The following is a 27,782-nucleotide window of genomic DNA, read 5'->3' on the forward strand; positions in this document are numbered from 1 at the left end:
CATTATTACAGTATTTAGCACTGTTCTGCTGTTTTTAATCCGTCAGGCGTCTTGTGATTGTAACAGAAACACACGTTCATGGCGATAAAATTCGATCTCGCACTTTTTAGACGTGTCGCTGTCTTCACAGTATTTCTTCATTTGGTGTTAGGTGAGTTTGATTTCCTTTGCAATGCCAGATGAAGTATATACGTTTTGGTTGAAGTGTCACAATACAGCTGCGTTTATAGATACTTTTCTAATTCTATTTGAAGTATATAGCCCAATCATACTTGAAACATATCTGTTATAGTGTGTCAGATCGCTCTTACGTTTCTTGACAACTTCTATCTCAGTGAAAGTAACAAATTTTACTTCCTATGAGTGTGGTTTTAGTGATTGAGTGTCAACGTTTTGATAGCTGTATTGATATGTCAGAGAATAGCCATTCTGATGGCTTTATCTAGAGGTAGTAACACCAGTTTACAAATGAAATATGACTTGTACTTTCTAATTCAGGTATTTACAGATAAAAAGATGGATACAGCTTCCTGCACCCAAGTAGCCACATTAACACACTAGTGAAACTTTTATTCTGGATATAGACAAAGATGATATAGACCTTGAGGTTACCCATATATGACATTGCACATTATTTGAGCTTTTGAATAATAAATAGGTGTCGCTCATTTAGAGTCTGGTTTATGCACAAAAGGAAATTGTATCATTAAAGTACTGACATGGCTTGCCACATATTAATTGCTTGTAAAGCTCTTCGAATCAAGAAACAATTTATGGCTTGAATGAACGTAACAAAACAAGCTGATACCAACAACAATAGAAACAGCAACAACAACCACAATATTTATTTGTGCCACAGGAAAAAATAATTTTTTCCTGCCTTTGTCTAACAAGGGTAAAAATAGGTCCACTATGCGTAATTGTGTATGCTTTCAAGCATGAAACTCTGCCAAGTTTTTGCCCGTGTACGGAAGCAAAAATCTAGCTATGGTACAACGAGAGGAGTAAAAGTAGCCCTGGAATCCGTCATTCTGGTTATTTATTTCGGTTATCACGTAATCATTCAGCATCCAATGCGACCTCCGTACTCTCGATCGTTGTTTAGTATAAGGAAAATTTTTTCTCAAACCTCTGGTACTATCATTTTTAAGTTTTTCCTTTCGGGCAGCGATAAAAAATGCCATATTTTTGCCCCATTGGGAGATTCTATTACAATAGTCTTCTTTTTTACAAGAGTGCCGTTCAGTAAAAGGCCCTCACGGTCAGGAAATCTTTACGGTTCTCTGGTTATGACAAACTCTACGGGTTTAACAGGGGAAATCACATGCAGCCAGGTAAGCAAAAGCTTCTTGGCCAGCAGAATTGGCATGTTTGGTGCTATGACCAGAGCAACATTTTTGTTTTTGTTTTGTAATTTGTTTTTGAATTTGTTTTGTTTTGAATTCAATAAGGTTGGCAAATAACACAGCTGTGAAATATTCACCACGATGCTAATCTGAGTAGTTACACGAGGGTCTATTATAGCGGGTCGTACATTCCGCACACCGTCATATTTTGTTCTTTCGGGAAACCGCAGACCCGACGCTTTCGTTTTCTCCTAAAACCACAAACGCCCTACTATTAGGACGATTATCATCATAACTGATCTTTCAAAATTCTATACGATACGTTAGCTCAATATAATCGTTTTTCTCCTCACAAAGACCACAAAATCTTAAGAACAGAACAAATTGTTTCTAACTTCATTCAGTAACCAGCGAACAAAAAGGTTTGAAGTCTTGTGGGCTGTTCTCAAACACAAAGATTTCTCGAGATGCTTGAATGACCGCCACGAAAACACGCCAAAAGCGAAAACCGCGAGCTAAATTTTTGAAATCCCGCAACTGCGCGATAATTTTGTTAACGGTAAACCGCCAGATCAATGTGATTGTACCCACAAAGCGGCAATCAAAATCGGCTTTAACCGCCAAACCGCCAGAGTATAATAGACCCTCTTAAACGTTATATTAAACATTTCATCAATTTGCGCATCTTTACCAAAGTAATGGTTAATAACATTTCCATTACTGTGTAAACTTTATACCATCATCAAGATGTGAATTAGTGTAGTGTAAATTATAGTAACATTCTATAATCGCAACTGAAACAGACACGATATCAATCGTTGCTATTTGTTTAGCCAAGGAGGATGCTCAACACAAATCTCGAATAATCATTATTATTTCTGAAAAAGAAGTTCTTTTGAACAAATCTAGAAATTGGGCAACGGTTTATTTTAAGAATCGTTTTCATAATGAATTGAAAAGGATAATTTTGACAGGACCTCCTTTTTTTTTGGAAAAAAAAGGAAACAAGAATTTCTTTGCCCCCTAACAGGTCCTAACAGGTAAGTGTTGTTGTATGCCGGATTCCAAGCCTTTTCGGATATCGATGCTTTTCTTAGGACGGGCCTCTATTCTGCCCACGTCATCTCTAGAAATACATGTGTCACCGTATTTAGCTCTGTTCTGCTGTTTTTAATCCGTCAGGCGTCTTGTGATTGTAACAGAAACACACGTTCATATGGCGATAAAATTCGATCTCGCACTTTGTGGACGGGTCGCTGTCTTCGCAGTATTTCTTCATTTGGTGTTAGGTGAGTATGATTTCCTTTGCAATTCCAGATGAGGTACATACTTCTTGATTGAAGCACCCAATACAGCGGCGTATGTAAATATTTTTTTCGAATTTGATTTGCGGTATAACCCAATCATGCTCGAATTATGTCAGATATAGCTTGTTTTCACCACAGTAATTGCAAGACCTGTTGTTATAACATGGTAACATAGGATTGCCCTTGAACAGTAGTTAAAAGTTAAGACACACTAGTTAAAAGGTTTTTTTTGTTGTTTTGTTTTGTTTTGTGTTTTTTGGATATAGACTTTGAGGTTGGCCACATATGATATTGCACATTGTTTGAACTTACGAATAATAAATAGGTGTCGCTTATTTATAGCCTTGTCTTGACAGCTAAAGGGTATTGTATCATTACAGTACTAACATGGTTGGTTTCATACTGATTGCTCGTATTGCTCTTCGAATTATATTGATAATTACACGCTAGTCTGGAAACCAGAATTAGGTCTTATTTCTTGAAATGGGATAATATGCTTATTGGACTACGTTGAGCCTTAAAGCAAACATTTTGAAGCCCGAAACTTTATGCAACTGTAGTCAGTATTTCTGCAGAAGCAGACTAAACTAAACCTAAAAGCAATAATAAGAGAATAGATGTCGCCCAATGTGCAACCCAAACGGCACTGCAGATGAAAAGGAATAATTAGATGCCAGCTTGAATAAGTTGTTTACTCTCAGCCAGTGAGAGGATACATATCCAAAAGATATACATGTATAGTCACTCAGTTTAGCTTTGGCAAAGCCCAAAAGCAAATTGAATGAATCGGTGTTGAAGTTGTTTCCATGGCCATTGCACTTTTCCTTCACGCCAGGAAACTGTAACGATTTGAATCTTGGGATTGGAAGTGGCACAATTCCAGACAACAAGATAACTGCTTCTTCCGTTCAGAGTGCGCGCACGCCAGCCAAGAATGGTCGAGTGAACTACACAGCAGAATCTTCCTGGTGTGCAGGAGCAAGCGATCCTAGTCCATATCTACAGATTGACCTGCAGACACTTCACATCATCTGTGCTGTGTCAACCCAGGGAAATTCACAGGAAGATCATTGGGTGGAAACATATACATTGCAATCATCTACAGATGGATTAGTTTGGACAGATTACAATGACGCTTGTCAAGTGAAGGTAAATTGGACATGTGTACTTGGCTAAATGTGGTTGCCGTAGACATCGTAAGGAGCCGAGTTTTAGAGATAAAATACAATACCTTGACCATCTAGATGAGTATGGTGGCTCCCTGTTGTTTTGCCATCGCTCGCGCGCTGAGGACGAAAGCTCAAGTAATCTGCGCGCGCTCGAAGGAGAACGCCTGTGTTTTTCGATATTCATGACGTCAACATGAGCACAAAAAGTGAAACTGACAGTAAATTCCTCCCGTTTCCTTGGGTAAAATTCCGTAAAACTTGGCAGACTGGTAGTAAATATTTTACTTTAGTCGGAGCTTGTTTTTCAGGGAAATCTACAGGACCAGTTTTATTGCAACGGTGCAGGACAGAAATTTGCAAAAATTGAAAAAACTGCCTTTACAAACCCTACCTTTTTCGTGTTTAAAATTCGTATCTCAGAGAATGCAATATGCCGTGAAAATTTTGGAAAATTTCACCGAAGTAAATTTAAGAAAATCACAAATAAAGCCATAAAAAGTAAAAAAAAAAAAAACACATTTGTTTGGGCATTCATAACTCAAAACAAAAGCCCAACATTTTCACAGAGATGACAGTAAAACACTATTTAATCATTGCTTATTACATGTAATAAGTTTGAGAGGGCTGGGTGTAATCCAGCAATCAAAACATAATACTTGTGCATGCTTGCAACACAGTTTTTCTATCGATCTGAAAATAGACATAGGCATAGGCCTTTCCAAAACAATACATGATTCTTCTCAGGGTTACTTTGGGCCTTTCTCTTTGTCTTTTATTCACTCAGTATCTAGAACAAACCTTCTTTAGCAAATCGTACTCCTTTCTTGACACACGTCCAATTCATGCGCATTTCCTTCGGGCTTACTCGACCAAGACGTCATCTTGCCTACAGATTTCTTTCTTTTTTTTTTGTAGTTTCAAGTTGGGAATTGCAAAATATCTCCCTTTTTGAATAATTGCCGAGGGGTTTTCCAGCTTTCCAGACCATACAGAAACATTGTTTTCCACAATCAAGTTAAAATAGCTTTATTTTGGATTTATAAGAAACGATTTGGAAATACATGAAACAAGAAATATGAGCGATAGAAACAGACGTTTCGGTGCATCTTGCGCCATTATCAAGGTTACGTAATTAAAGATAAAAAGCGGTTTGTGAATGGGCTAAGTTGAAGAGAATTTGCATAAGAGAGTGCCAAGCTAATTACATGAATACTTTAGCACGAAGAGAATCAGACTGCACATTCAGTGCTGGTTTAAGATCTTGAATACAAAGCATTTCATTAAAAAGGCAGTCAAATTTGTTCGTGCATTGCTTGATTACACTGTAGCGTGCTAAGAAATTGGTCGGAACAGCAGTGTTATGTTCTTTGGAATAATGTTTGTAAATAGATGACGCCTTTTGACGGTGTCCCTCAACGCGCGTGTGAAGGTGGCCCTTTGTGTACCCAACAGAACCTGCATCACACACGTCACACTTGAATAAATAAAAGACGCATTGCTGGGTTACGATGCTAGGCTTGGGCTCACGCAGGCTTAGATCTTGTTTAAGCTTGCGGCTAGTAAACACGGGTTGGATGGTCTCTTGCACCCTGCTGCTAAGATCTCTAAGTTGTCGTTTGACAGACACTGCAGCATCCTGATCTTTATAGGGGATAACTATCCGATGGCGTCATCGGTATGCTGCTTGGGCTAGACCAATGCGACACTCGAGGTGATAAACCTGTTGATGACGGAATCAATAAGGTGATTAGGATACCTCAGCTTACAGAAGACTCCTCTCAAGCGTTCACACTTTTCTGAGAAATGCGCCCAAGATGACGATAGCCGGTGCGCGCGATCAAGCATGGTGACGAGCAAACCGTGCTTGTAGCGGCTGCCACATGGCTATGATAGTGCAGGAGTAGCCCAGTGTTTGTCGGCTTAACGTAAACCCGTAAACCTTTGTTTCAACACCTGGTGCACGATTTAGAAACTGCACCCCAAGGAAAGGGAGCATCCCATTTTCCTCTACTTCTATAGTGAAGCTGGCGGCGCTATGGGCGTGGTTCAAGGTATCCAGAAATACTGTAGCTGCTGCAAGATCTGGCATCTTGACTAGAGTGTCATCCACGTAGCGGCGGTAAAATTGTGGAAGTTTTCCTTGACTTTCTAGGGACTCTTCAGTAGAGCACATGAATACATTAGCCAAAAGGAGTCCAAGGGGAGACCCCATAGCTACTCCATCGGCCTGTTCGTACAGAGCCCCGTCAAACTGAAACAGCTGCCCCTTTGTAGCAACGTGTAGAGGATATCAACGAGATCAGATCTAGCCAAGTTTAGATCATAGGTGTTATTGAACCAGTTGTTCTCGAAAGCTTTGCGTGCCAGGATGTCAATTGTTTCGTCTAAGGGTACATTTGTGAAGAGCGATGAGATGTCATAAGAGACCAAGATTTCTTCCGGGTTTATCTTAACTCCACAAAGGTCGTTTGTGAAGGCAAAGATATCAGTGATGGTATGTTCATTTACCGACAGAGGCTTAAGCTTAGCATCAAGCCATTTAGCAAGAGCGTAGTTGTAAGTGCCCGTAGCAGATAATATAGGACGCATTGCTAACTGCCTCTTGTGGGTCTTGGGATACCCGTATAAGTGAGCGAGTCTTGATCCAGTAGGTCGAATGGAGTCAGCAATCCCCGATGGTAAAATTCTGCGTACTGTTGATTGGCTGACTGGTTGCACACTGTTGACATGAACATACCATCACTGATATCTTTGCCTTCACAAATGAAATTTGTGGAGTTAAGATAAACCCGGGAGAAATCTTGATCTCTTATGACGTCTCATCGCTCTTCACAAATGTACCCTTTGACGAAACAATTGACATCCTGGCACGCAAAGCTTTCGAGAACAACTGGTTCAATAACACCTATGATCTAAACTTGGCTAGATCTGATCTCGTTGATATCTTCTACACGTTGCTACAAAGGGGCAGCTGTTTCAGTTTGACGGGGCTCTGTACGAACAGACCGATGGAGTGGCTATGGGGTCTCCCCTTGGACTCCTTTTGGCTAATGTATTCATGTGCTCTACTGAAGAGTACCTAGAAAGTCAAGGAAAACTCTCACAATTTTACCGCCGCAACGTGGATGACACTCTAGTCAAGATGCCAGATCTTGCAGCAGCTACAGTATTTCTGGATACCTTGAACCACGCCCATAGCGCCGCCAGCTTCACTATGGAGGTAGAGGAAAATGGGGTGCTCCCTTTCCTTGGGATGCAGCTTCTAAATCGCGTACCACGTGTTGAAACAAAGGTTTACGTTACGCCGACAAACACTGGGCTACTCCTGCACTATCATAGCCATGTGGACAGCCGCTACAAGCATGGTTTGCTCGTCACCATGCTTGATCGCGCGCACCGGCTATCGTCATCTTGGGCGCATTTCTCAGAAAAGTGTGAACGCTTGAGAGGAGTCTTCTATAAGCAGAGGTATCCTGATCACCTTATTGATTCCGTCCCTACCCCGAAGCCAGTGCTCTTCCATTTTGGTCATTTTTTTGTTGATCTTAATTAAGTACGTCATGTAAGCTTGTTCAGTCGATTCTGCCACAGCTTAAATTAGCCTTGTCCTCAGGCTGACACTGTTGATTCCAAGATAATTTATTGCTAAAAATCACTTTTTGCTCAAAATAAATTTCAATTAAAAAAAGACCTCTTAACAAACTTATGAAGTGATAAAATACTCTTCGCTATCTACAAACCTCCCCTGCGCTTTGGCCGATACATATTCCAAGATACCTTGAGTTTTGAAGGAATTAGTCTTGTTGACAGCTCAGGTAACTTGCTTTGTGTATCACCGGACAATCGATTTCCTCTTTAACGTGCATTATCGAGTTATGATGCGCGCGGGAAGTTTGGAGACCACGAAATAGGCGTTAGACGTTGCTCAGGGCACAGCAGGTTACGTGTGCAGAGTTTGATAGCGGAGGTTTGCTAGCTATATTATAAAATTTATTTTTGTTTTTTCCCATGAAAAAGTAAATATTGCCAAAGTAGTAACCTTTGGTTTGTTTTGCTGTAGTTATTTCAGGGAAATTATGACCGAAATTCTGAGGTCAAGCACGTTCTTATTGATGGAGTGTTAACGAAGTATTTGCGATTCTTGCCAAAAACGCATCACAACAGTATATGTATGAGAACAGAAGTCTTTGGGGTGAAACAAGAACCAGGTAAAGACTTACATTTTTCTTAAATGAGAGATAAATGCTGTCCTCGTTATATAGTCGACGCCGTTGCAGTTCACCCTAAACTCGCGTCAAACTACTTAAAACCGCCAATATACGTGATAACACAGTCGTCCTTTTCTGTACCTTAACAAAGGTGCACACGCGATTCAGAATAAAAAAATGCACTTAAATCAGTCTGAACTTTTAAAGGTGGCTGACATTTCGAACACTTTCCAGGAGTTATACTTTGACGGATCTAGAACAACATTGCACTTTTTATAAAGTAATGAAACAATAGTGATATGACACAAACGCTCAGTCATTGGGGAACAAATTGTGATCATCCCCATCTTTGAGCTGTAAGTTTCATAATTTCCCTTTAATTACTTGAATGAGGTTTCCCCGATTTACCCGATTTGGTTTGACTGCTGTGAAACTACTCATGCATGGCTACAGACATTTCTTTATCGTATTCCGAAACACATCTAACCGTCTACCATTTTCAAGCTTACTGTGTTTTATTTACACTTGAACAGAGAACCTTGCTCTTGGGAAGCCCGCGGCTCAATCTTCTACATATGGTAATGTTCACTCGTTAGGTGAAGCAGGGAAAGCAGTGGACGGGAATCCCGATGCTGATTTTAATGATGGACACTGTTCGCACACTTTTCGAAACAATCCAAGTTGGTGGCGAGTAGACCTGGGCCCAAATGGCGTGCCAGTGTCCGAGGTGTCCATCGTCAACAGGTTTTCGTCGAACCCTAATGTAAGGCTCAGGAGTAAGGACTATAAGATAACATTGGGTAAGTATTATTTTCAGCTACGGTGAACGGTTTTACTTACTTTAGTAAGTCCACTAAAGTGACCGCGGTCCTCAATATAACTGACAGCAGAAGGATCAATCGTAGGAAAAGTGGCATTTATAAATTCTGAGATAGCCTTCTTAATACTCACTTACAGTCTACTATTTATTATGAAATAACTGAGCTTCTGCGCGAGTGCTCATTGGTCGATAGGTGTGTTTAGATGAGAGTATGTAAACACGATTGTGACGTTTCAGATTCGCGCGTATTTTTGAGAATTATTTTACAAAAGCAATAGAGCATTTTTTCCATGTTTACATAGCCTCATCTAAACACTCGGGGGCTGGGAGAATTCTCGAAAGTTATGCAAACCCTCGACTACGTCTCGGGTTTGCATAACTATCTCGAATTCTCCCAGCCCTCCTCGTGTTTAGATGAGGCTATGTAAACACGGAAAAAGTGCTCTATTGCTTAACTAGTTACCTGTCACCATTACGGCAATCTCATCGGCTATGTTCTTCGACGTCTATCTATATCATGACAGCCTGGAAAACTACTCCACTTATGAAGGGTCATTCTCGCTTGTAATTTAGCTTTAATGAAAAATATAATAAGCCATGCAAACCAGCACTACAGATAATAATATATCAAGTCACAACATAGTAAAACTACACGTTCACTGCCAGGAAAGTTCTGTGCAAGCAAACTTCAATGATTAATCCAATGACTTCATAATATCCTTAGTTTTCATAGAACATTTAAGAAGCCACTGTGATGTAATTTGGTCTAAAAATGGCAGGTGACAACACAGATGTGACTCGAAATCCTCAATGTATGGGACTCTACAGTTTTATTCAGTTCAAAGCATCAGCTCTATGTTTCACGAATCCACTGACGACTGGCAGATATGTTGGTATCATGACCACGGTAGCGAAGCCAGAGTGGCTAGCCCTTTGTGAAGTGGAGATCTACTCAAGAGGTATTTGTATATAGCTTTCAGATCATTTGATACAAGTAACTAATTTTAATGGGAAGACAGACCTTTTAGACAACCTCACTTAAATTAGTTATATTAGTTATATTAGTTAGAGTTCCTCTTGTTTCCGAGATAAAACACACTCCAATCCACATCCTCACGATTTCCTATCACCAGTTTCGATTCGACTATTACTGGACTCAGTTATCCTGGGTCCAAGATTAACCTTGATACATGCATGTACATATTATGTAGATTTAAAGCAAACTTTCAGTTCACTTTGGCAGATTTAGAATTAACTCTCCATAGCTGGAACTGTAGAAATGCTGGTAGTGCAATTTTCGTCTTACAATTTGAGCATGAAGTATTAAAATTTACCCCACCATGCACTACCCTACCCTACCAACCCTATATCACATCACCATGCATTTCCTTGCATTTCCTTGCATTGCCTTACATTGCATTACACTGCACAGCACTGCTCTACAACACAATAATTTCATCACATATACTGCATGTTTGCATTGTCAGTAATGTAACGTCTAATGTAGCCAAGCCCTAAACCTAATCTGGAACAAAGAACAAAATAAGAAAGTAGATATTTTACAGACATAAAAACATATCCATTCCAGGTAATTAACAAGTCAGGAAAAGGCAACTGCGAATGGCCACTTTCAATTTTCTTTTCCTAGAATGCTCAAAATCGTCATCGCAATTCCTACCGAGTAAAGAACTGATTTAGCAGTTTAGCCCCCTTCTTTTCTGGCTGAACCAAATGGGAAATGTAATAACATAAAAGTCATCAAAACTCGCCATGACTGATTATTAAAGTCTATTTTGAACCAGCTGCGACAACCCAAAATACAACTGAAAAACCACTTTGTGACTTACATGGCCATCACTGCTTTTATTTTCCAGAAAACCTGGCATTTGGCAAGCAAACGGATCAGATTAGCACGTACTTTGGTTTCGACAGTAGCAAAGCAGTGGATGGTAACAGTAACACAAGCTTTACTGTTGGATCTTCATGCGCATGCACAGAGAGAGCAAATCAGCCTTGGTGGAGAGTAGACCTCGGACGAGAAGAGCCAGTGTCTGAATTGTACATAGTTAACAGAGGTGACTGCTGTGGATCTCGTCTGGAGAATTTCGAGATCAGAGTGGGTAAGTCAGACTACACTGGATTCAATGTTTGTTTGATATGAGGCGGTACAGAGGCGGGTAAACTCAAGCCATGCTTGCTGTCATTGTCGCGCGAACTTAGACTTGTAAAGCACTAAATAAATGTAGAAGTCAAGAACCCACCACGTTATAAAAAGATTCGTGAATAATCATCTTCGCCTTGTCTTGCAGGTTTGTGATGTACTATTTATTGAATTTATTAGTCAATTAGAATGGTAAACGCCATACTTTTGTCCCGCGGAGGGGCCCAAAAATAGGACGGCCGGAAATCAATCACTTTACCCCTGCTATTTAAAGTCATAATATAGACCTCATGAAACAGCAGGCATTCGCATATTCACTATTATGAATACGTTAATTGTTCAGTCCACTTGAAAACACAGGATGAGTCATTCTTTACAAGGTACGCAGCAGCCTTCTTGCGGCCATCCCGATGTCGTGTGGTGTGAAAACTTGGATGTTAGAAATTCCCTTGTTACCAACCGAAGAATGATATTGAGTTGAAAGCTTAAAAAGAAAATATATATATTGGGGCCTTGAAGCCGCTCTGTTTTTTAGAATTTGATGATGTCACGTGAAGACAGGAAACTATAAAGTAAGAACACAATAAACTCTGAATGACTTTCCTTGCATGTTCAAATTTTACAGCAGACAAGTCCAGGATATCTACACGAATGAAAGTTATCACAGCACTCTCAAACTTCGTGAACGTTTTTCTCACGAAAGAAAGGCAACAAAACATGAAACAAATGAGTTTCAAAGCCACGTTAAGTGTGAACTAATTCAAAATCGCACGGAAACCCCTGGATATTACTGTTGGCAATACGATTATAAAAACAGTATGAAAACGACTGAAATTTACATGTACAGTGTGCAGGGGTTTTTTTTATTTCTTTTTTTTTTTTCTTTTAATTTGCTTGTACCTAAAGGTCGAAAGAAGGTCACGCTGTTGTTGTTGTTGTTGTTGTTGTTTTCCTCTAAAAGGGTCACAGAACAGTGATGGAGGCGTGGCTAATCCTAGATGTGGTGGTATCCATGCCGTCCCTCAAGGCGAGGGCAAATCCTTTTACTGTCGTCCCTTTTTGTACGGACGATACGTGACCATCAGAAGTCTAAGAAGCAATAACCTGCTCACACTCTGTGAAGTCGAGGTGTTTTCAGCAAGACGAGGTATAACATGCTTGATGCTTGATCATTTAGTCTACCTTCTTCTTGGGCTGAAACTTATATGTGACCGAACACTGTCTTGAGTGTTCGGATATATCTTCTTAATCCAAAACGTAAGAGTAAAACCAAGGGGAAAACTGCGAAATAAAATCGTAAAGATCTATGCAAATTACGATCAGAAATGGCTTAAAATTTTGAAAGGTCTGGCATCAGCTGTTCGACTGCATGCAAACAGGATATTATAGACTGAGAGCAAAGATACCATTTCCTTAGCTCAACAAACACACTGTAAACACAGAGATAAATGTTTGAGAGCAAATAAAAATTAGCGTTGTACGCCACTTGATTACGTTTCAGCGTGTCAAATTCAGGCCATCGGAGTAGGAAGCAGATACACTATTCCAGACAGCAGTTTCTCGGCCTCGTCAACAAGTGGTAGTAATGCACCATCTAAAGGTCGACTAAACGGACAAGGTGCTTGGTCACCCAGCAACGACAACATTACTAACGACTATTTAGAAATTGACCTGCAATACGAGTTCCTTATCTGCGCTGTGGCTACGCAAGGAAAGTCAACCGCTGATCAATGGACAACAAAGTACAAGCTACTTACATCACTAAACAATAAGAATTGGGTTACCTACCAGGAAAGCAACATGGACAAGGTTTGTTTGATTGAAGTCTCAGGACATGATATGTTGTTATTATTTGGGAGCTTCATCTAGGGACCTTAAAATTTAGAGGCTTCATCTAGGGACCTTAAAGGAGTAGGTCACTCCAAAAACCGTGTATTTTTTTCCATCGCCAATAAAAAGTTCACACTGAGTTGAGTTACTCACCGTTGTTTTAGCTTCTGAAGTGGATGCGATCCCAATGAAAAAGAAGTGAAAAGTTCGACACCGGGAGCCGCCATTATAAAAGGATCTAGAAGGCCAGGCCGCATATCCGTGACGTCATTCCGTCCGAATTGGCGCAAAGCTCAAATGCTAAAGCTCCTCTTTTCTGTTCTAAATTCAGTTGTGAGCTAAAAAATTCGGTCCGGGCTGTAAAACTGGAACCAAAAAGGATAGGGAAAGAGAAGTGACTTTCCTTAACTTGCCTAAAAAGAGCAAAAAATTGCCAAAGAAGTGGTTCGAACAGCTACGTCGGGATTAGAGATTCATGCCAAAAAAACTCGAAAATGTGTATGTGTGCAATGAGCATTTCGCATACGACTGTTTCAAAACTCAATACCGATTTGAGCTTGTGGCTGGAAACACAAGAAGGAGGTCATTGAAGAAAAATGCTAATTCCGACAATTTTTCAACCGAAGGCCGTTGTAAAGGCACGTATTGCAAGCGAACGGCGCATCGCAAGGAACGAAAAGAGGTAGCTATCAATTATACTTTTCATTTTTAAAAATATTTTTGCCCGGCAGAGCTGTCGTTGACTTGACGGGGTAAATATTATTTCTGCGCAAGAAATTGAAGCTCTTCGCAGGACTACAGGGCTTCAATTTCAAGAAAAAACTTTGGGGCCAGTTGGCCCCCTAAGTTTTCAGGTTTAGTCGCCAAAAATTTTCGACCCTTCAGGTAATATATTTTCATGAAAATGACGCTAAAACAGCGTGAAGCACGGGTCAGTTTTTATGTATAATCAGTTTGCCGCTTTTTTTATTTTTTCTATAATAGGGAAAATGGCTGAATGAAATTCTTTTCTTCATTTACCATTTCGTAGACTGGCGCTAGGGTTTTCGTGTTTTCGTGTTCATTGATGCATAGCGACTGCATGCGTTTTTTTGAAGTGATTTATTAAATTTCTTAGGGTACCATGGGAACTTCAAATGCCCTGCAGATTTCTTTAAAATTACAAGTCAGACTAACCCTGTACGGTTTTCTTTTATCAAAAAAGTATTTTTCGCTTTATAAATCTCTTGTGTGGGCTAAAATCAGAGCGTGTTTAATAATCATAGGCCTTGACAGCCGGGGATGAGGTAAACTACTTAAAATTTTTAAATGCTGTCTAATTTGATTTGGAATACATCGGAAGAAGTAGTTAACTGTACATCAGTCATATCGACATATCGACAATTACCGATAACAAGTCCTTCTATAGCGAAATGCGATATCCGCATGTAAATGATATTTTGTCTGAAATGTCTTACAATTTGTTTTCAATTTAATCAACACGATTAAGTTTTTGCATTCACATCATTTTTGGGAATTGTAGTTGCTAATGAAAGCAAATCTACGGTAAAAAATGAAGCTTTAATTTTACCGCATGCTTTGTCAAGTAACGAGGCGAGTAAACAAGACACTTGCGATACGGATAGACACACTAGCAGAGTGAATTTTCCTTCATCAGCTAATGTTTACGCATGTAAAAGTTCCATATACTTTTTTTTCTTCTATCCAAAATATATTACATACGCTTAGCTTTCCACAAAAAATCTTATGTAATGATAAGGAATGTCGTCAATTTCACATTTCACGTCAAAGACGACGATTTCACTTCGCATCTTACATGTAGAGTCACTGCGTATTTCACAAGAGTCCACGTAGTCCATAAGCGTAAAGAAACCTGGCAAACACGTATGAGCACGGGCAAAAAGTATCCAAATTTTATAAGTACAAACACACACTTGTGAGGTAAAAGCATTCGCCCGATTTAAACACACCATTGAAAACTCGTCAGTTTCTGTGATATCAGAACTCCCTCCGCATTGAACCGCCAGTAAAATAAAAATGGAGACAAATCAGATCAAAAGCATTATACTGGGGATTTATTTAAGCCACCAATTCAATTTTGAGCGCAATATACAATTAAAAATAAACTTCCTCTTCCGCTAACTGCGTCCATTGTAATTGTACTGCAAAATGTACCTTCCATCTTGGTGACCTACTCCGGCTGTTCTCGGCAACAAACACATTCTCTTTGCGTCGGCATGGTTGCACATCTCTCACAAGTACACCACAGAGCATTTTCCAACCAATCTTCCATTCAACTTGATTATTAACATCCCCGGAATCACTAGCACGCTCTAGCTTCAAGCGCAGCCATACTAAAGCTCAAATGAACAAACACATTCTCGGACGGAATGACGTCACGGATATGTGGCCTCGCCTTCAAGATCCTTTCAAAATGGCGGCTCCCGGTGTCGAACTTTTCACTTCTTTTTCATTGGGATCACATCCACTTCAGAAGTTAAAACAACGGTGAGTAACTCAACTCAATGTGAACTTTTTACTGGTGATGGAAAAAATACACGGTTTTTGGAGTAAGCTACTCCTTTAAACACCCTAATTTTCACGTTTTTTTCTTTCGTTCTGAATTACAACTGGGTTACAAACCGCGGCTATAGAAAGCAATAGCAGCAACGTTAGTCAGACTTGTTTTCCAGCATGGTGTAGAGCCCAAGATATTTTAAAGCGTGTTTTCTTTTAAGGACGTCCTCCTATTGAACAATAACAGTAAGAATCCATCACAAACTCATTAATGATTCATCAAGTTTAAACAGAGGAAATCATGACCAGGACAGTGTTTGGATATCTGATCTTAATTAGCATAGATTTTTACGATTTTGTTTCTCCTTTTTTGTCCTTAGTTTTAGCTTTGATTGAGAAGATATATCAAACACTCAAGACAGTGTTTGACCATATTTCCAAACATCTCGAAGATCGTCAAAAATACTCTGCTGCGCGTCGTATTTTCAACTCTCTTCTCGGTGTTTGGAAATGTGGTAACGGTCTTTCGTGTTTGATATATTACTTCAGATTACGATATAGCTCATTCAGCAATAGGGCGTGATGATGCTGTAAGTGCTTCTTTGGTTTCTAGATCTTCAATGGTAATTCTGGAAGAAACGACATAGTGAAACACAACCTTAAGAAAATCACAAGAGCAAGATTTATCAGGTTCCAGCCAACGCTTTTCTCGACTCGTAAGGCTTTGAGAGTAGAAGTGTTTGGAGTACTTAAACCTGCAGGTACGCCAATAGATGTGATTGGAAGAAAGATTTAACTTGAACGGTATTCAAACCCATGACCCTGCGGTACCAGTGCAGCACTAGAACCAACTGAACCAACGTGACTGCATGAAATAGGATACATGGTAATAGTAGAAATTCTGCCATGCTGGTTGGAAAAATAATAGGGCAACCTCCAGAGCTATCACGGGAACTCAGCCAGTCAGGCTTTTCTCTGTATTGTTCCGGTGCTCGTATTGCCATCGAGCACGGCGAATTACAATTTGTTCGATGTGACCGGTTTTACAACAGGCATTAGAACTGCGAAAGCATTTGCATTTGCTGGTATATATTTAATTAACAAATGGACAAAAAAAAAAAATGAGCTTTAGGTTCTTAGCGCATAATTTAACTGAACCATTTCAGTTCCTTCACAAGCGCCCATCGTGTTTACTGTGATTGCAACCAACTCTACCACTATTAAAGCATCGTGGCAGTTATCCCCAGCAGACTCAAGACCTGAAATCATCAAAGGATTTAAACTGTTCTACAATAAGAAAGACGTTGTTGGATTGCCAACCGAAATAACTATGAACGGGTCAGCAACTCGCACATATTATGCCACTGGGCTTGATGAGAACACAGACTATGAATTTCAAGTGTTGGCCTTCACTGCTTCTGGTGATGGACCAAAGAGTGCTGTAAAAGTTCAGAGAACTATAGCAGATGGTAAAATACATGTTTCGTATCTTACTGTTGAGCTGTTTTCATTATATGGCTAAGCAACGCAGAAATGGTTGATTCAATTTAGTGAGCACAGTATTGAGTAAAGACAATAGGTGTATTTTTGTGATCACTTTTCTCGTTTTCGATCACTTCCTTCGTGTTTTGCGTGTCATTTGACATTACCATAAAACCATATCTTGTCAAATGAATTCAACGTTTTTTTCCACTTTTCTTGAGTGTTTAATTCCTTTTTACATTCCATTATCAAGTTAAATGCTTTATTTTGTTATTTTCTGACAAAATATGAAATCCTAGATTAAAGGATACAAGATGACGGTCTCATGACGGCATGGGCATCACATGAAGTCATGACCAACAAAAAAGTCACATCTTGTAGAATAAGCTGAAGGTTATCTAGAAAACAGAAAATAATTTTAATATGGCTTAATAATAATCTTTATTGAGGAAACTTTTTCACGTACATGTGGTTTTCGAAAAGGACCTCAAAGATTAATATTAATTAATCACAACAATAACCCCATAGAGATGGTGTCGTAGTTGTGGGTATAAAGTAATTGAACCACGTGCGATTTCTGTTTTTGTTATTTACTTATAGTGCCACCCAGAATAATGAAAGACGTTACACCGACTTCCGTGATATGTGAAAAGTATACCCTGTGTGCTCTTTGTTGCTATGCAACCAGTGATTCTCCAGTTAGTTACTCTTGGACAAAAAATGGACAGGATCCCATTAATGACGACATCAAGGTTATGAACAACAACATTGTCATCATTCCTCGTAGCGCGCAGGATTATGGGTTGTACTTGTGTAACGCTTCAAACAGGTTTGGTAGTACATCTTATGAAATAACCGTAGTTGAAGACCGAAAGTCATCGACTAAAGCAACTGCAAAGGGACATGAAAGTGAGTGCATTTTGCAATTGCTTGCTTGCTTGTTTGTTTGTTTGATGATTTGTTTGTTTGCATTGTAATGCCTTCGTATAAATACCTGGGTAACCTTGGCCACTGGCTGTTGGTGTATCGTGGACGTAACGCGTGATTGCTAGCGGGTAGAATATTGCTTAGTAACTTCTATGATGGTTTGACAATCCTCAGAGAAGTAATTTATATACAACATAACAACGGGCCGGGCGAAAGAGCTTTTTTCGCGCGGCCGATTTTGTCCCGCTCTTAGGGGATCACAGTGACCCCAAATGTTTCTTCCAGCGATCAAAGGTATCGAGTCCTGAAGCCGTGTTAAGTTATTTCAATATTCCCTGACTTCTCTTCAAACTATCAATTTCCCTTTTCTTAAGAATTTTTTTCCTGAACATTTCCTGACATGTGGCAATCCTGTTAAACTCATGACAATGTCTTTTTTCTTTGCATTTTTTGTACGTCTTACAGGTTTTTCCAATATCTACCGTATTATAGTCATCGCTTTGTCTTGCCTTGTTTTCGTGGTACTTATTGCAGTGAGCCTGCTGACATGGCGCCTTAGACGAGCTGTGAACAAAAGTGAACAGACGCCACAGAGGCACACCTCTAATGAAGTCGAGCAGCATAACTCAACACGTGACCAGCATGTACCAGAAGAACTTTCATATATGGAACTCAAACCTGGGCCTTTAAAAGGGCTGCCACGCGCAACTCAAACTTATCAGTCATTACAGGGGGCTAATACGTCCCCTGCTTACTACAATGCAGGATTTAACCGTGGAAACAATAATCAAGAAGACGAAATTTACTACGAAATAGGAAATGTCCAGTGATACCTCAAGTTATCACGAGATCACCTATACAAATACAGTTAAGTACTTGTACCATTAAAATCCTTATTCGCCTAGAAAGCCACAGCGTGTAGGTGTAAAACTAAAGGTTTTAGTGTAAGAGTGGGTGTTCGCGAGGAGAAAGCCGTCAAAGTAGTGGACGTAGAGAATATAGGTCAGTGGAAGAGAAGTGTAAGCAATGTGAAGAGTGGTAAAGATTATTCGGAGATAATTCACACAGCAAACATCATATCAATATGGAGCTGGAAGAATATTTCGACTCAGAGGTCGAACATTTTGGCTCAACGCGCGAGGAACATTTATTTCACACCTTCCACCCCCTTTGGTTTTCTTGTGTATTGTCACTTGTTTGGAAAATAATTACATTAATAGTGATTTTACCCTGGCTAGTTTTAGATGGTGTGAGCGACCAACAAAAACAAGGCCTGTAGGGCATATGGCTTTGTAGAAATCTTTTATTTTATTTTTTTATTTTTTAATGCGGATATTAAGAAACAAATGGGCTGAGAAAAAGACCGAAAAACGAACAAATGCGTGGAATGAACTAGCACTACAGAAAAGGGAAACTTAATACGCTTCGGTAGAAAATGGGTGAAAAAGAAGAAAATGTTCTAGAGAATAAGCAATTTATGGGCATTTATTCCAATGACATCATAAACAAAATGTGTTGCAAGAATGAGAAATCTGTAAAATTGCCAACACTTATATATGTCACTGATTTAATGACGAATACAAAGTATTGACTGCATTAATAATAATTATTGTCAAAATGTGTCATTCACTTTGTCATGCAGATTTAAAAAGAGGTGTGTCGTTATGTTGAACATTTGAAATGTATAAATAAACGCCCCAAAACGTAACTGTAGGCGTAAGAGGAGACTTCATGTGCGCCACACAGAGAATCCTGGCTTTCCCCCATGCTCCACTTGATCTCGTGCGCTCGTCGTTCCCGCTAAAATATCGCCGCCAGCAGGTCCACCTGACAAAGAAAAATTGAAAATCAATCTAAATATCAACTGCTGTGCGATAGTTTTGGCTCCGACCTGCTGATCGAATGAAAGAGTCTAAAATGAGGTAGTTTTGTTATGGACAACTACACTGTACATGTAGTAATCTAGTCTGTGAAACAGGTTTTGGCAGCCCGTACGTGCCTTTATAATATGACCCGTACGGCCCCGCGCGCAATTTCCTTAAAAAACCATAAGAAAAAAAGATCCCGTATGAGGGCCGTACGCGTCGCAGTGATAGGGCCGGAAAAACGCGTACGACGCTTCTAGAAATGCGCACGGCCCTACTAGAACTGCGTACGTCTCTACAAGGAACGCGAACGGCCAAATCGATGCGAGTTTATGACAAAAACAATTTTGTTGCTGCAAAATTTTGTTCTCTTCAAAATGAGTGATGAAAGTGAACATTCTGAGAGCGAATTTTACTATCCAGGCGAACTGTCCCATGCAGAACTACCTCAGTCGCCAACTCACTCCGAAAGCACAGAAAAGAAGTCAACACTCCTCACAAATGAAGAGGTTCACAACTTTCTCAGAAGCCAACAACAAGCAAATAGGCGCTCAAGAAAACAACTTTTCCGGATTCAGAACTGTCCGATAATTTACCTTTGGAATAAGCAAACAGTCTCGAGGCGAAACTTCTTCTAGTGGAAAGCATCGAGAATTCATCGTGGGTCAAAAGCAAGAAAACCGGCAACGTGAAGAAAACAAAGTACGATATAAATGTTTTCTTCGAGTTTCCAGAGCCTCTGGGAGAAGTTGGTTAAACCAGAGAAATCACAAACGTACCTTGTGTACAGTAGGTTAAATTGAAGAGACAAAACTGTGTACGAACACAAATTCATTACTGTACAGTCCATCCAGACAATAAAACTCGCATGTCATTAGTACCTCCACGGATATCTTGTAGAAAATCCCATATGAACCCCTATAATTCGATGCCATATTGTGTTGCTTGTGTGGTTCATAGAGACAGCTTGGGCTGCCTGTGGTACAATTTCCACTACACAGCAAAGCCAGCAAAGTCAGCAACCCCAGGCTCTGTTTGTGGGAGCCAACATCGGTGTCTAATATTCAGTTGCTGGTTCTCCCTTGGTCAAGAGAATCCAAGAGGTCGACAAAAAGCTTGAAACGACGCCGACATTTTCTTGAGTCTTCAGATGAAGAATATTTGTGGACAGTTTCAGTGAAGAGTGAAGCGAACTTTTGTCACCGGCCAAGTTTTTTATGGTTTTGACATATTTTTGACAGCTTTACGTCAACTTTCTGTTGGCTTTTTAGCGTGAATTATAATTGTGGACATACATTTAAAAACAAAAATGAGAAAATGAGTCGTTTTTTTCGATGAATTGTGAGTTTCTAGTTCGACACGAAGATTTGATTGTAGAATCTTTTCTGTAGTTGTTCCGCGCGCGGCCGTCTGATGTCACGTAATCGCGTCCTATAGACCTTTTTCGACTGGGCGGTTTGTGGCTCCATTTCAGACCATGTGATGATACTCTTGAGAATTCTTCCTTTCAGATTTTCAAACAGTCGTGTGCATATGAATAATTTTAGATGGATGAAAGAACAATTCTTTAGAGAATATCATGTGGTCTGTAATGGGACAACAAACCGCCCAAAAGAAAAAGGTCTATTCAGGTTCAAACAGAATTTTCAAAATTTTCAACACTAAGTGGTCATATGATAAAATGCCTATTGACTGAGTAAGGTGACGTGCCGGGCGGGAAAATATTTGGCTCGAGGTCAGGACGTACGGTCGAGCCAATAAGTACATATTATTTTACGCAGCGGTTTCAGAGCAAAAGCATGCAGTGAGGCAGCACACGCCAGTTACCGCGTCCTCTCATTAAAATAGTAATAGTAAAATAATAATAATAATAATAATAATAATAATAATAATAATAATAATAATAATAATAATAAGCTATATATAAAATCCCGAAAAAGAAAAGAATCAAAGTCCTTGTTTCCAGAGAACGTCTGTTGCAAATGAGTAGACATTTTCACAGCCGTCTTGAGTTTTCCAAGACTCAATGGTGTTTGAATTTGTTTTACTTTTCCCTGTTCCGTACAAGTTGGATGTTTGGGAGAGTGAGAAAACCCACGAACTTTTCAACATCTCTTTCGAGTTCTTCTAATCAATGAGTGTTTCAATCTATGTAAAACTGACTATAGATTGAAACAACTACCTGTTTCAATACAGGTAAAATACTTTTTAGCCATATAACTTTAATACATGTTGACAACATTACTGTGACGAACATTACTTAATCTCGCTTCAGTTTTTTTTTTTTTTTTTTTTTTCCCGCAACAGAACCGTATAGTGGTTAGATTTCATCGCTGATTTCAAATCTCAACGTTACTTACAAATAATGTAGCAGATTGCAGCCATCTCAAAATTAAAAACCGACAAGGAGTAAGGAACTGTATCGTAAACGAAACACTTTGAACAACTTCAATCAGTCTCTGGAAATTTGCTCCTCCATGGTAGAGAAACCTTAACGAAACTGTTCAAAGTCGTGAATGAACATGGTGTTACCGGGAAGCATTCAGTTTTAAACTATGGAGAATTAAATAAACAAAGCAAATGTCCTACCAAGAGGAAACTCAGAGCTCTCTTGATTGCTGCGCCGCTTAGAAAAAGGGTCCGACTGCAGAACATAAGCTGAACCTGGCCGAGAGAAAGCCGCCTACAGGAGAAATGGAAAGATAGGAATTACAGGGAAACAATGAAAGCACGACTTCTGAAGTCGAAACCTTACAAAAACAAGCTAAAAGCTCTTTACAGATTAATCTCCCTTCAGCAGTTCACTTTATGGTCCATTCCACATGAGAACGAAGAAAAAGACCATTTTTAAAATAAACTCATTTAGGATTTTAAGAGCATAGCCAAAATGCAAGGACTGCAGTTTCAAAAACTATCATGACTAAGTGCGGATTGCATCATGTACTACTGAGGAGGGTACCCAAAGTAAGCGACTACTAATTAACAAATGGTAACATAACATTGAAACATTGGAACAACATAAGTCCTTTTATTGAGCTACATCACAAAAAAATGTAGTCTTACATGACAAGAGAAAACAAGCGCGCGAAAATTCATTCATGACAACCGACTGCACACCAGTAACTCGATAAAGTTTCATCTTCACACAACTGTGAAGACAGTTTCGCATTTCTGGGAGAAAGACGTCGGCCATTACTTTGGAATCAATGTCTGTCAAAAGATTTGCTTTGTGAACATTAGCACACACGTCAGCAGCGTACACCCATGGGCAAATAGTAGACGCTAAATTAACCAATCAGAGCGCGCGCCTTGCTTTAGTTATGTTATAAAAGCTCCTATATAGGTATAACGGATGCATTAATCTTTTAGCCACAATTAAACCAACTGAGTTTAGTAAATCTCAAATGTAATATCAGATGTTTAGTTTAACCAAAGTTCTCCATTGGAAACCAAAGTACAGTTTATTTTCGTTTTATATTTCTTCCGAGAAATGTGCAACTGCGAAAAATAATACCATGGTCGTTACGTAACGTCCCTAAAATGTGAAGCTTTTTTTTTTTCTCTCATGGCTTGTGTCTAAGCCCGATATAAAAAGTGGCATAGATCCTTTTTAACTTGACCAAGTAACGTGCATGTATATCTGTGACGACAATACGATCGTGGAATGACCCTTATATATTAGCTCTTCCTAGAAATATGAACGGTTTAAAACTCAAAATTTTACAAAGAATGAATGGACTCACTTTCAAAAGACAATATCGCCGTGAATATCACACCCTAAGAGCTAAAAAATTCATCAGTTACTACGTTTGACAAGCTCTTTAAATGTTTGGGGTCAGTTCGTATCTACAATCAGCATGATGCCTTCTCTAAGCAAAGTCGTATATCCACTATTTTAAAAGGATCCTTACCATTCTTGCTTTGGGACCTGATCCAGGCCTTCCTGCTGAACCAACTCTGGACGGGTCCTCCAGCTGCAATTCCCAAAAACATATAAGCAAAGGTCCATGTAGTCCAATCCGTAGCAGGGCTGTGCTCTAGATGCACCCGGGTGCCACAGGTATTTAACTATTGCCTTTGGACGACTGAAAAAACTTACTTTTTTCATATACCGGTAAGCTTATTAGTGCTGGGCCGCACCCAGGATTTCATGGTAAGGGACCTTTGGGTTTATGTCATCTTTCCTGTAACATCAACAACTCTTCTTGGCAGGTTGTAATCAATCCAAACAAATCAAAATTGTTAATAGAGAAGCTTTCAATAGGTCACTGTCACTTGTGAGATACTGTTGTCAGATGGGGTAGTGTACGAAATCACCCATTCACGCAAATTTGTACAAATCAGCATTAATTTTCTCTTTTTCGGTAAGATCTAGTCAACATTATTGGACACGCATCAAAAAAAGCATAGAAAGATTGGTAAAAAAGAAAATACTGTAAAATAAATAAGGAAACATATTGTAGTTAATGAAATAAATGACGACCAAATAATCAGCTTGAGTCTGATTAACAGTTACCGTAAACACCGGCGGGTAAGTCGTACCTTTTTACTCAAAATTTTCCTTAAAAATCGGGAATGCGGCTTATTTGCAAGGACATCTGAACAATGTGCCATAAATGTGCATATTAAATTAACACTAATTGTCGAAAATTTATAAGTATGTATTAAGCTTAAAAGCAAACTAAAAAGAACTTCTGAAAATCAATAATATCAGAGTACGCATTGATCATTTCTCAAAATAGCTGTTCTTGTTAATAAGCGTAAACCTGGTACATTTCTTGCTGTTAAACGCTATTAACCCATTGACTCCTGTGCCGGCCGTAACCGGCCGTGACGAGCCTTGGCCTTTCTTCCACTTCTGACATCATCACCTTTGACTGTTAAAAATTGGCATCATCTATGCTCAACTTCTGCAGGAGAAAAAGATCTTTCCAATGATACCCAGATCAGAGTGATCGGCCCAATGGAGCCTAAGATATGCACAGAAATGCTCAAAAAGTTGAGTGAAAAACTCAGAGCAAAATTTTCTGCCACTACACGTGGCTACTCCATAGCAAGAATTACCCGTCTCGATGATGCTTTCTCAGAATGTTTTGAACTGGAAGCAAGCCCAGTAGAAGGTCAATCACTGCAGCAAAAAGAAAAGAAAGGAGAAAGAGGAAAGGCCCAAAAAAAAAAGTAAACGAATCGAAAAGCTTAAATCAAAATTTTGATTTCTGCGCATGCCCGAGCAAAAATGTCTTAAAACGCGATGCTACTGGAAAGAAGGACATGCTGTCATGTTGCAAATGCCTTTTTGAGTAGATTGGAACTAATTTGGCCCATATCCAGGCTGAAAATCTCCAAAATGTCCAAAAACTGCGTTTTTGGCAAAAAGCTCCAGGACTCAATGGGTCAAATAAGGAAGGTACGTTAAAAGAAATCTTTGAACCAGTTTCAGTGGCGAGTGCGGCTCATCTACCGGTGATTACGGTATTTTGTTTCAAGTTAGGTATCACTTAAAAAGATGATTGTCTTGAAAGTTTGAGACAAGTCATGTCTTCAGCATAACTTTTCTCACAATCTTTAGTTACCTTTTTAATTATTCCCTTTTCTATAAGTTCCTGTTTGGATGTCCTGGGGCAACCAAGAGCTGAAATCGTAACACGCAAAAAAATAATTTTAAGACACTGCTACTGGGACGTTGGATATTCACACTAATTTTAAAGTATAGTGCATGTAGCTATGCCGGTGCAAGTACATAATGTCGCCCGTAGAAATTTATATACTGCTGGAATATACTACAGTGTATATGCATATTTAGAGTCTTAATACACTTGTACCTGCAAAGTGTGGCCAAACTTTGTCAGAGGCTGAAGCAAAATCCTTTGCACTCCTAAAACATTAGAATAGATAGATTAGTAGGTAGATAGCCAATACCTACGCTCACCATATTTGTAGAGTATGGTATAATATTGGCTTATAACCCATGATAGCAAAGCCAATGAAAACTCTCGAATTGCATCATGCAATGATCCAGTTTTTAATGATAAATAATATTATGCTCCCTCATCATAGGCCTGCAATGCGTGCAGAGAGCTTTTATGCTCCCTCATCATAGGCCTGCAATGCGTGCAGAGAGCTTTTATGCTCCCTCATCATAGGCCTGCAATGCGTGCAGAGAGCTTTATTGTTTATACATGTACATGTATATGCTGTAGCTATGATAGAAGTACCAAATTGTATACAAGCTGCATATCCTTTGTGAGATAAAATTGTACCAAAATGAAAGTGATTAGTCACAGAGTCTGTTTTTCTCACATAATTATTTCTAGTATGTAATTTTAGCTGGGATATGAAATGTACTGCAGCTGCTATATTTTAAATAAGCTGACAGTAAAATTCTCTATAGATTGTGAATTTATTTCAATTACAGTACATGTAACAGTATCCATGTGTTTCCATGTGTTCACTTCTAGCTGTGATAATGCTGTGCAGTGCACAGTCTGCAGTCCGTCTATTACAGTAATCATCTTACATAACAGTGCAAGCAGCATGCACATGAACATGTTTGGCGTGTGTGTAATAATTACAAATTATGTGATGTTGAAGACAATTTAAGAGACATCAGCATCCCATTCTGTCATGTACATGACTGTGCTAAAATATTTTGTGTACGTTTTAGCAGTGACAATATTCACTTAGAAAGTTTTGATTACGAATATAAATCAGGGATAATAAATTCAAATGACGTTTCAATGACTCGTTCATCATTTTCAAATTCTAAAAGTCATATTCTTATAAGTTCTTTATATATTGAGAATGCATGTAAAGTCTCGTTGCATGTGATTAAAAGCTCTACAATGTGGAATGCATGCAACAAGACTTTCACACACATTCTCAATGTATAAAGAACTTATAGGAATCTAACGTTCAGAATTTGAAAATGATGAACAAATCATCGAAATGTCATTTCGAAATTATTATCACTGATTTTTATTCTTAATTGTTCGTCGAAAGCCTCTGTTATTAAAGATTTGAGTCAAAGGAAATCTATTCAGTCAATAAATGCATACACAGTTTACCTTCCTTCACTATCAGGTAGTTCTGGTTGTGCATTTCTCTCCAAAAGAAGCATCACAATCTACATAATTGAGTCACAAAATCAGTGAAACCTTGTTTATGGAAATTGCTGGCCATACATGTACATGCTAAACTACAGTGTACACGTATGTAGTATGCAATTTGGGATTCAAGTTCTGTTTATAAAATTAAAAGGATGATCATACATAGATCTTTTCTTGACTACTCTTTCATAATTGTATTTATTATTTTTTAATGTCAGTAATTAGTAATACTTTTAATTATTAGAGTTTATTTACAATTGTAATTCAGTCAGAGATAATTGTGACCTAAAGAGTATTAACTTGTTACACAATAATTAATTGGCAACCCTCTCTAGGGGATAGGTTGCCAGTGAGAGGAGCTGCCTTTGGAAAAACACATACAGTGCAGCTCAGATGTATGCGAACTACGCCTACGCGTATTATACGAGCGTATTTTGCGTATACGCGTATGTTAATACGCGTATGTTAATACGCGCACATATACGCGTATATACGCGCACATATGCGCGTATATACGCGCGTATATGTCTCTTTGTTATGCATTCCCACAAGTTTCTTTATGTGAAGCAGTGTTTGTTAAACAAAGGACATTACATTTCTGGGAATGAAAAAGGCTTCAAAGCGAAATTTGCATGTTTTCTAAAACGTCCTGCCGATCAATGAAAGCTATCATATTTCGAGTTTTCGATTCACTTCGCAAATTCACCGACAAACCACCGTTTATTAACACTTGCTTGATCTTAAGCTACCAAAAATGGGAAGAAAATTGAAACCGTCGCTTGAACTCCCTATTTTAACACGTGAACTTAATGTTTTTACAAGTAAAGATCTGTGTTTCGGCACGTGTCGGCAAGTCGTTTGCGAAATGTTTGTGTGAATTAAGCGTTCTGAAGATCCTCGTCGAAAAAATGATATCTCCGGTTATATTTGACACAGGTCATTCATTCAAATGGTAAAATAATCTTTCCTTGACGAAAAGATTGTTTATTAAAGTTTCTATGGTGCGCCGCTCACGTTTAGTTACTTTTTCTTCAAGGAAAAGTT

The 27,782-nt window shown here is 39.0% G+C and overlaps 2 protein-coding genes and 1 pseudogene across 3 annotated transcripts in view; 1 reads left to right on the plus strand and 2 right to left on the minus strand.

The window, feature by feature from the left end:
- On the plus strand, positions 1-19,475 carry LOC110064772 (uncharacterized). The gene is made up of 13 exons (XM_089285842.1): positions 1-151; positions 2,529-2,635; positions 3,489-3,802; positions 7,883-8,030; positions 8,564-8,830; positions 9,630-9,809; positions 10,725-10,970; positions 11,973-12,158; positions 12,513-12,820; positions 15,972-16,119; positions 16,525-16,827; positions 17,441-17,749; positions 18,233-19,475. Exons 2-13 carry the CDS (start codon positions 2,563-2,565, stop codon positions 18,595-18,597), a joined length of 2,847 nt encoding a protein of 948 aa, XP_089141968.1. The 5' UTR covers positions 1-151; positions 2,529-2,562; the 3' UTR covers positions 18,598-19,475.
- Positions 4,716-6,322, minus strand: LOC149115034 (uncharacterized; annotated as a pseudogene).
- The window catches only part of LOC110064832 (uncharacterized), a 13,184-nt gene continuing 4,636 nt past the window's right edge, over positions 19,235-27,782 (minus strand). Inside the window, exons 5-10 of one of the 2 annotated variants that reach the window (XM_089285827.1) lie at positions 26,697-26,755; positions 25,455-25,507; positions 25,206-25,264; positions 23,544-23,606; positions 22,222-22,315; positions 19,235-19,594 (exon numbers count right to left, since the gene is read on the minus strand). In XM_089285827.1, coding sequence (XP_089141953.1) covers positions 19,497-19,594; positions 22,222-22,315; positions 23,544-23,606; positions 25,206-25,264; positions 25,455-25,507; positions 26,697-26,755 — 426 coding nt within the window. In that variant the 3' untranslated portion in view covers positions 19,235-19,496. The remainder of the gene's footprint in view (positions 19,595-22,221; positions 22,316-23,543; positions 23,607-25,205; positions 25,265-25,454; positions 25,508-26,696; positions 26,756-27,782) is intronic. The other variant, XM_089285828.1, reaches the window with a different exon arrangement.

Source organism: Orbicella faveolata, unplaced genomic scaffold (genome assembly GCF_042242905.1).
Source record: "Orbicella faveolata isolate gen_17 unplaced genomic scaffold, um_ofav_v1 contig_13, whole genome shotgun sequence".
Lineage (NCBI taxonomy): Eukaryota > Metazoa > Cnidaria > Anthozoa > Scleractinia > Merulinidae > Orbicella > Orbicella faveolata.

Excerpts from the sequence above, each read along its gene's own strand:
- LOC110064772 (XM_089285842.1), top strand. The coding sequence starts at position 2,563 with ATGGCGATAAAATTCGATCTCGCACTTTGTGGACGGGTCGCTGTCTTC. Across the intron at positions 2,636-3,488 it reads ATTTCTTCATTTGGTGTTAG|GAAACTGTAACGATTTGAAT; the intron begins GTGAGTATGATT and ends CCTTCACGCCAG. Across the intron at positions 16,120-16,524 it reads TGGAGTACTTAAACCTGCAG|TTCCTTCACAAGCGCCCATC; the intron begins GTACGCCAATAG and ends GAACCATTTCAG.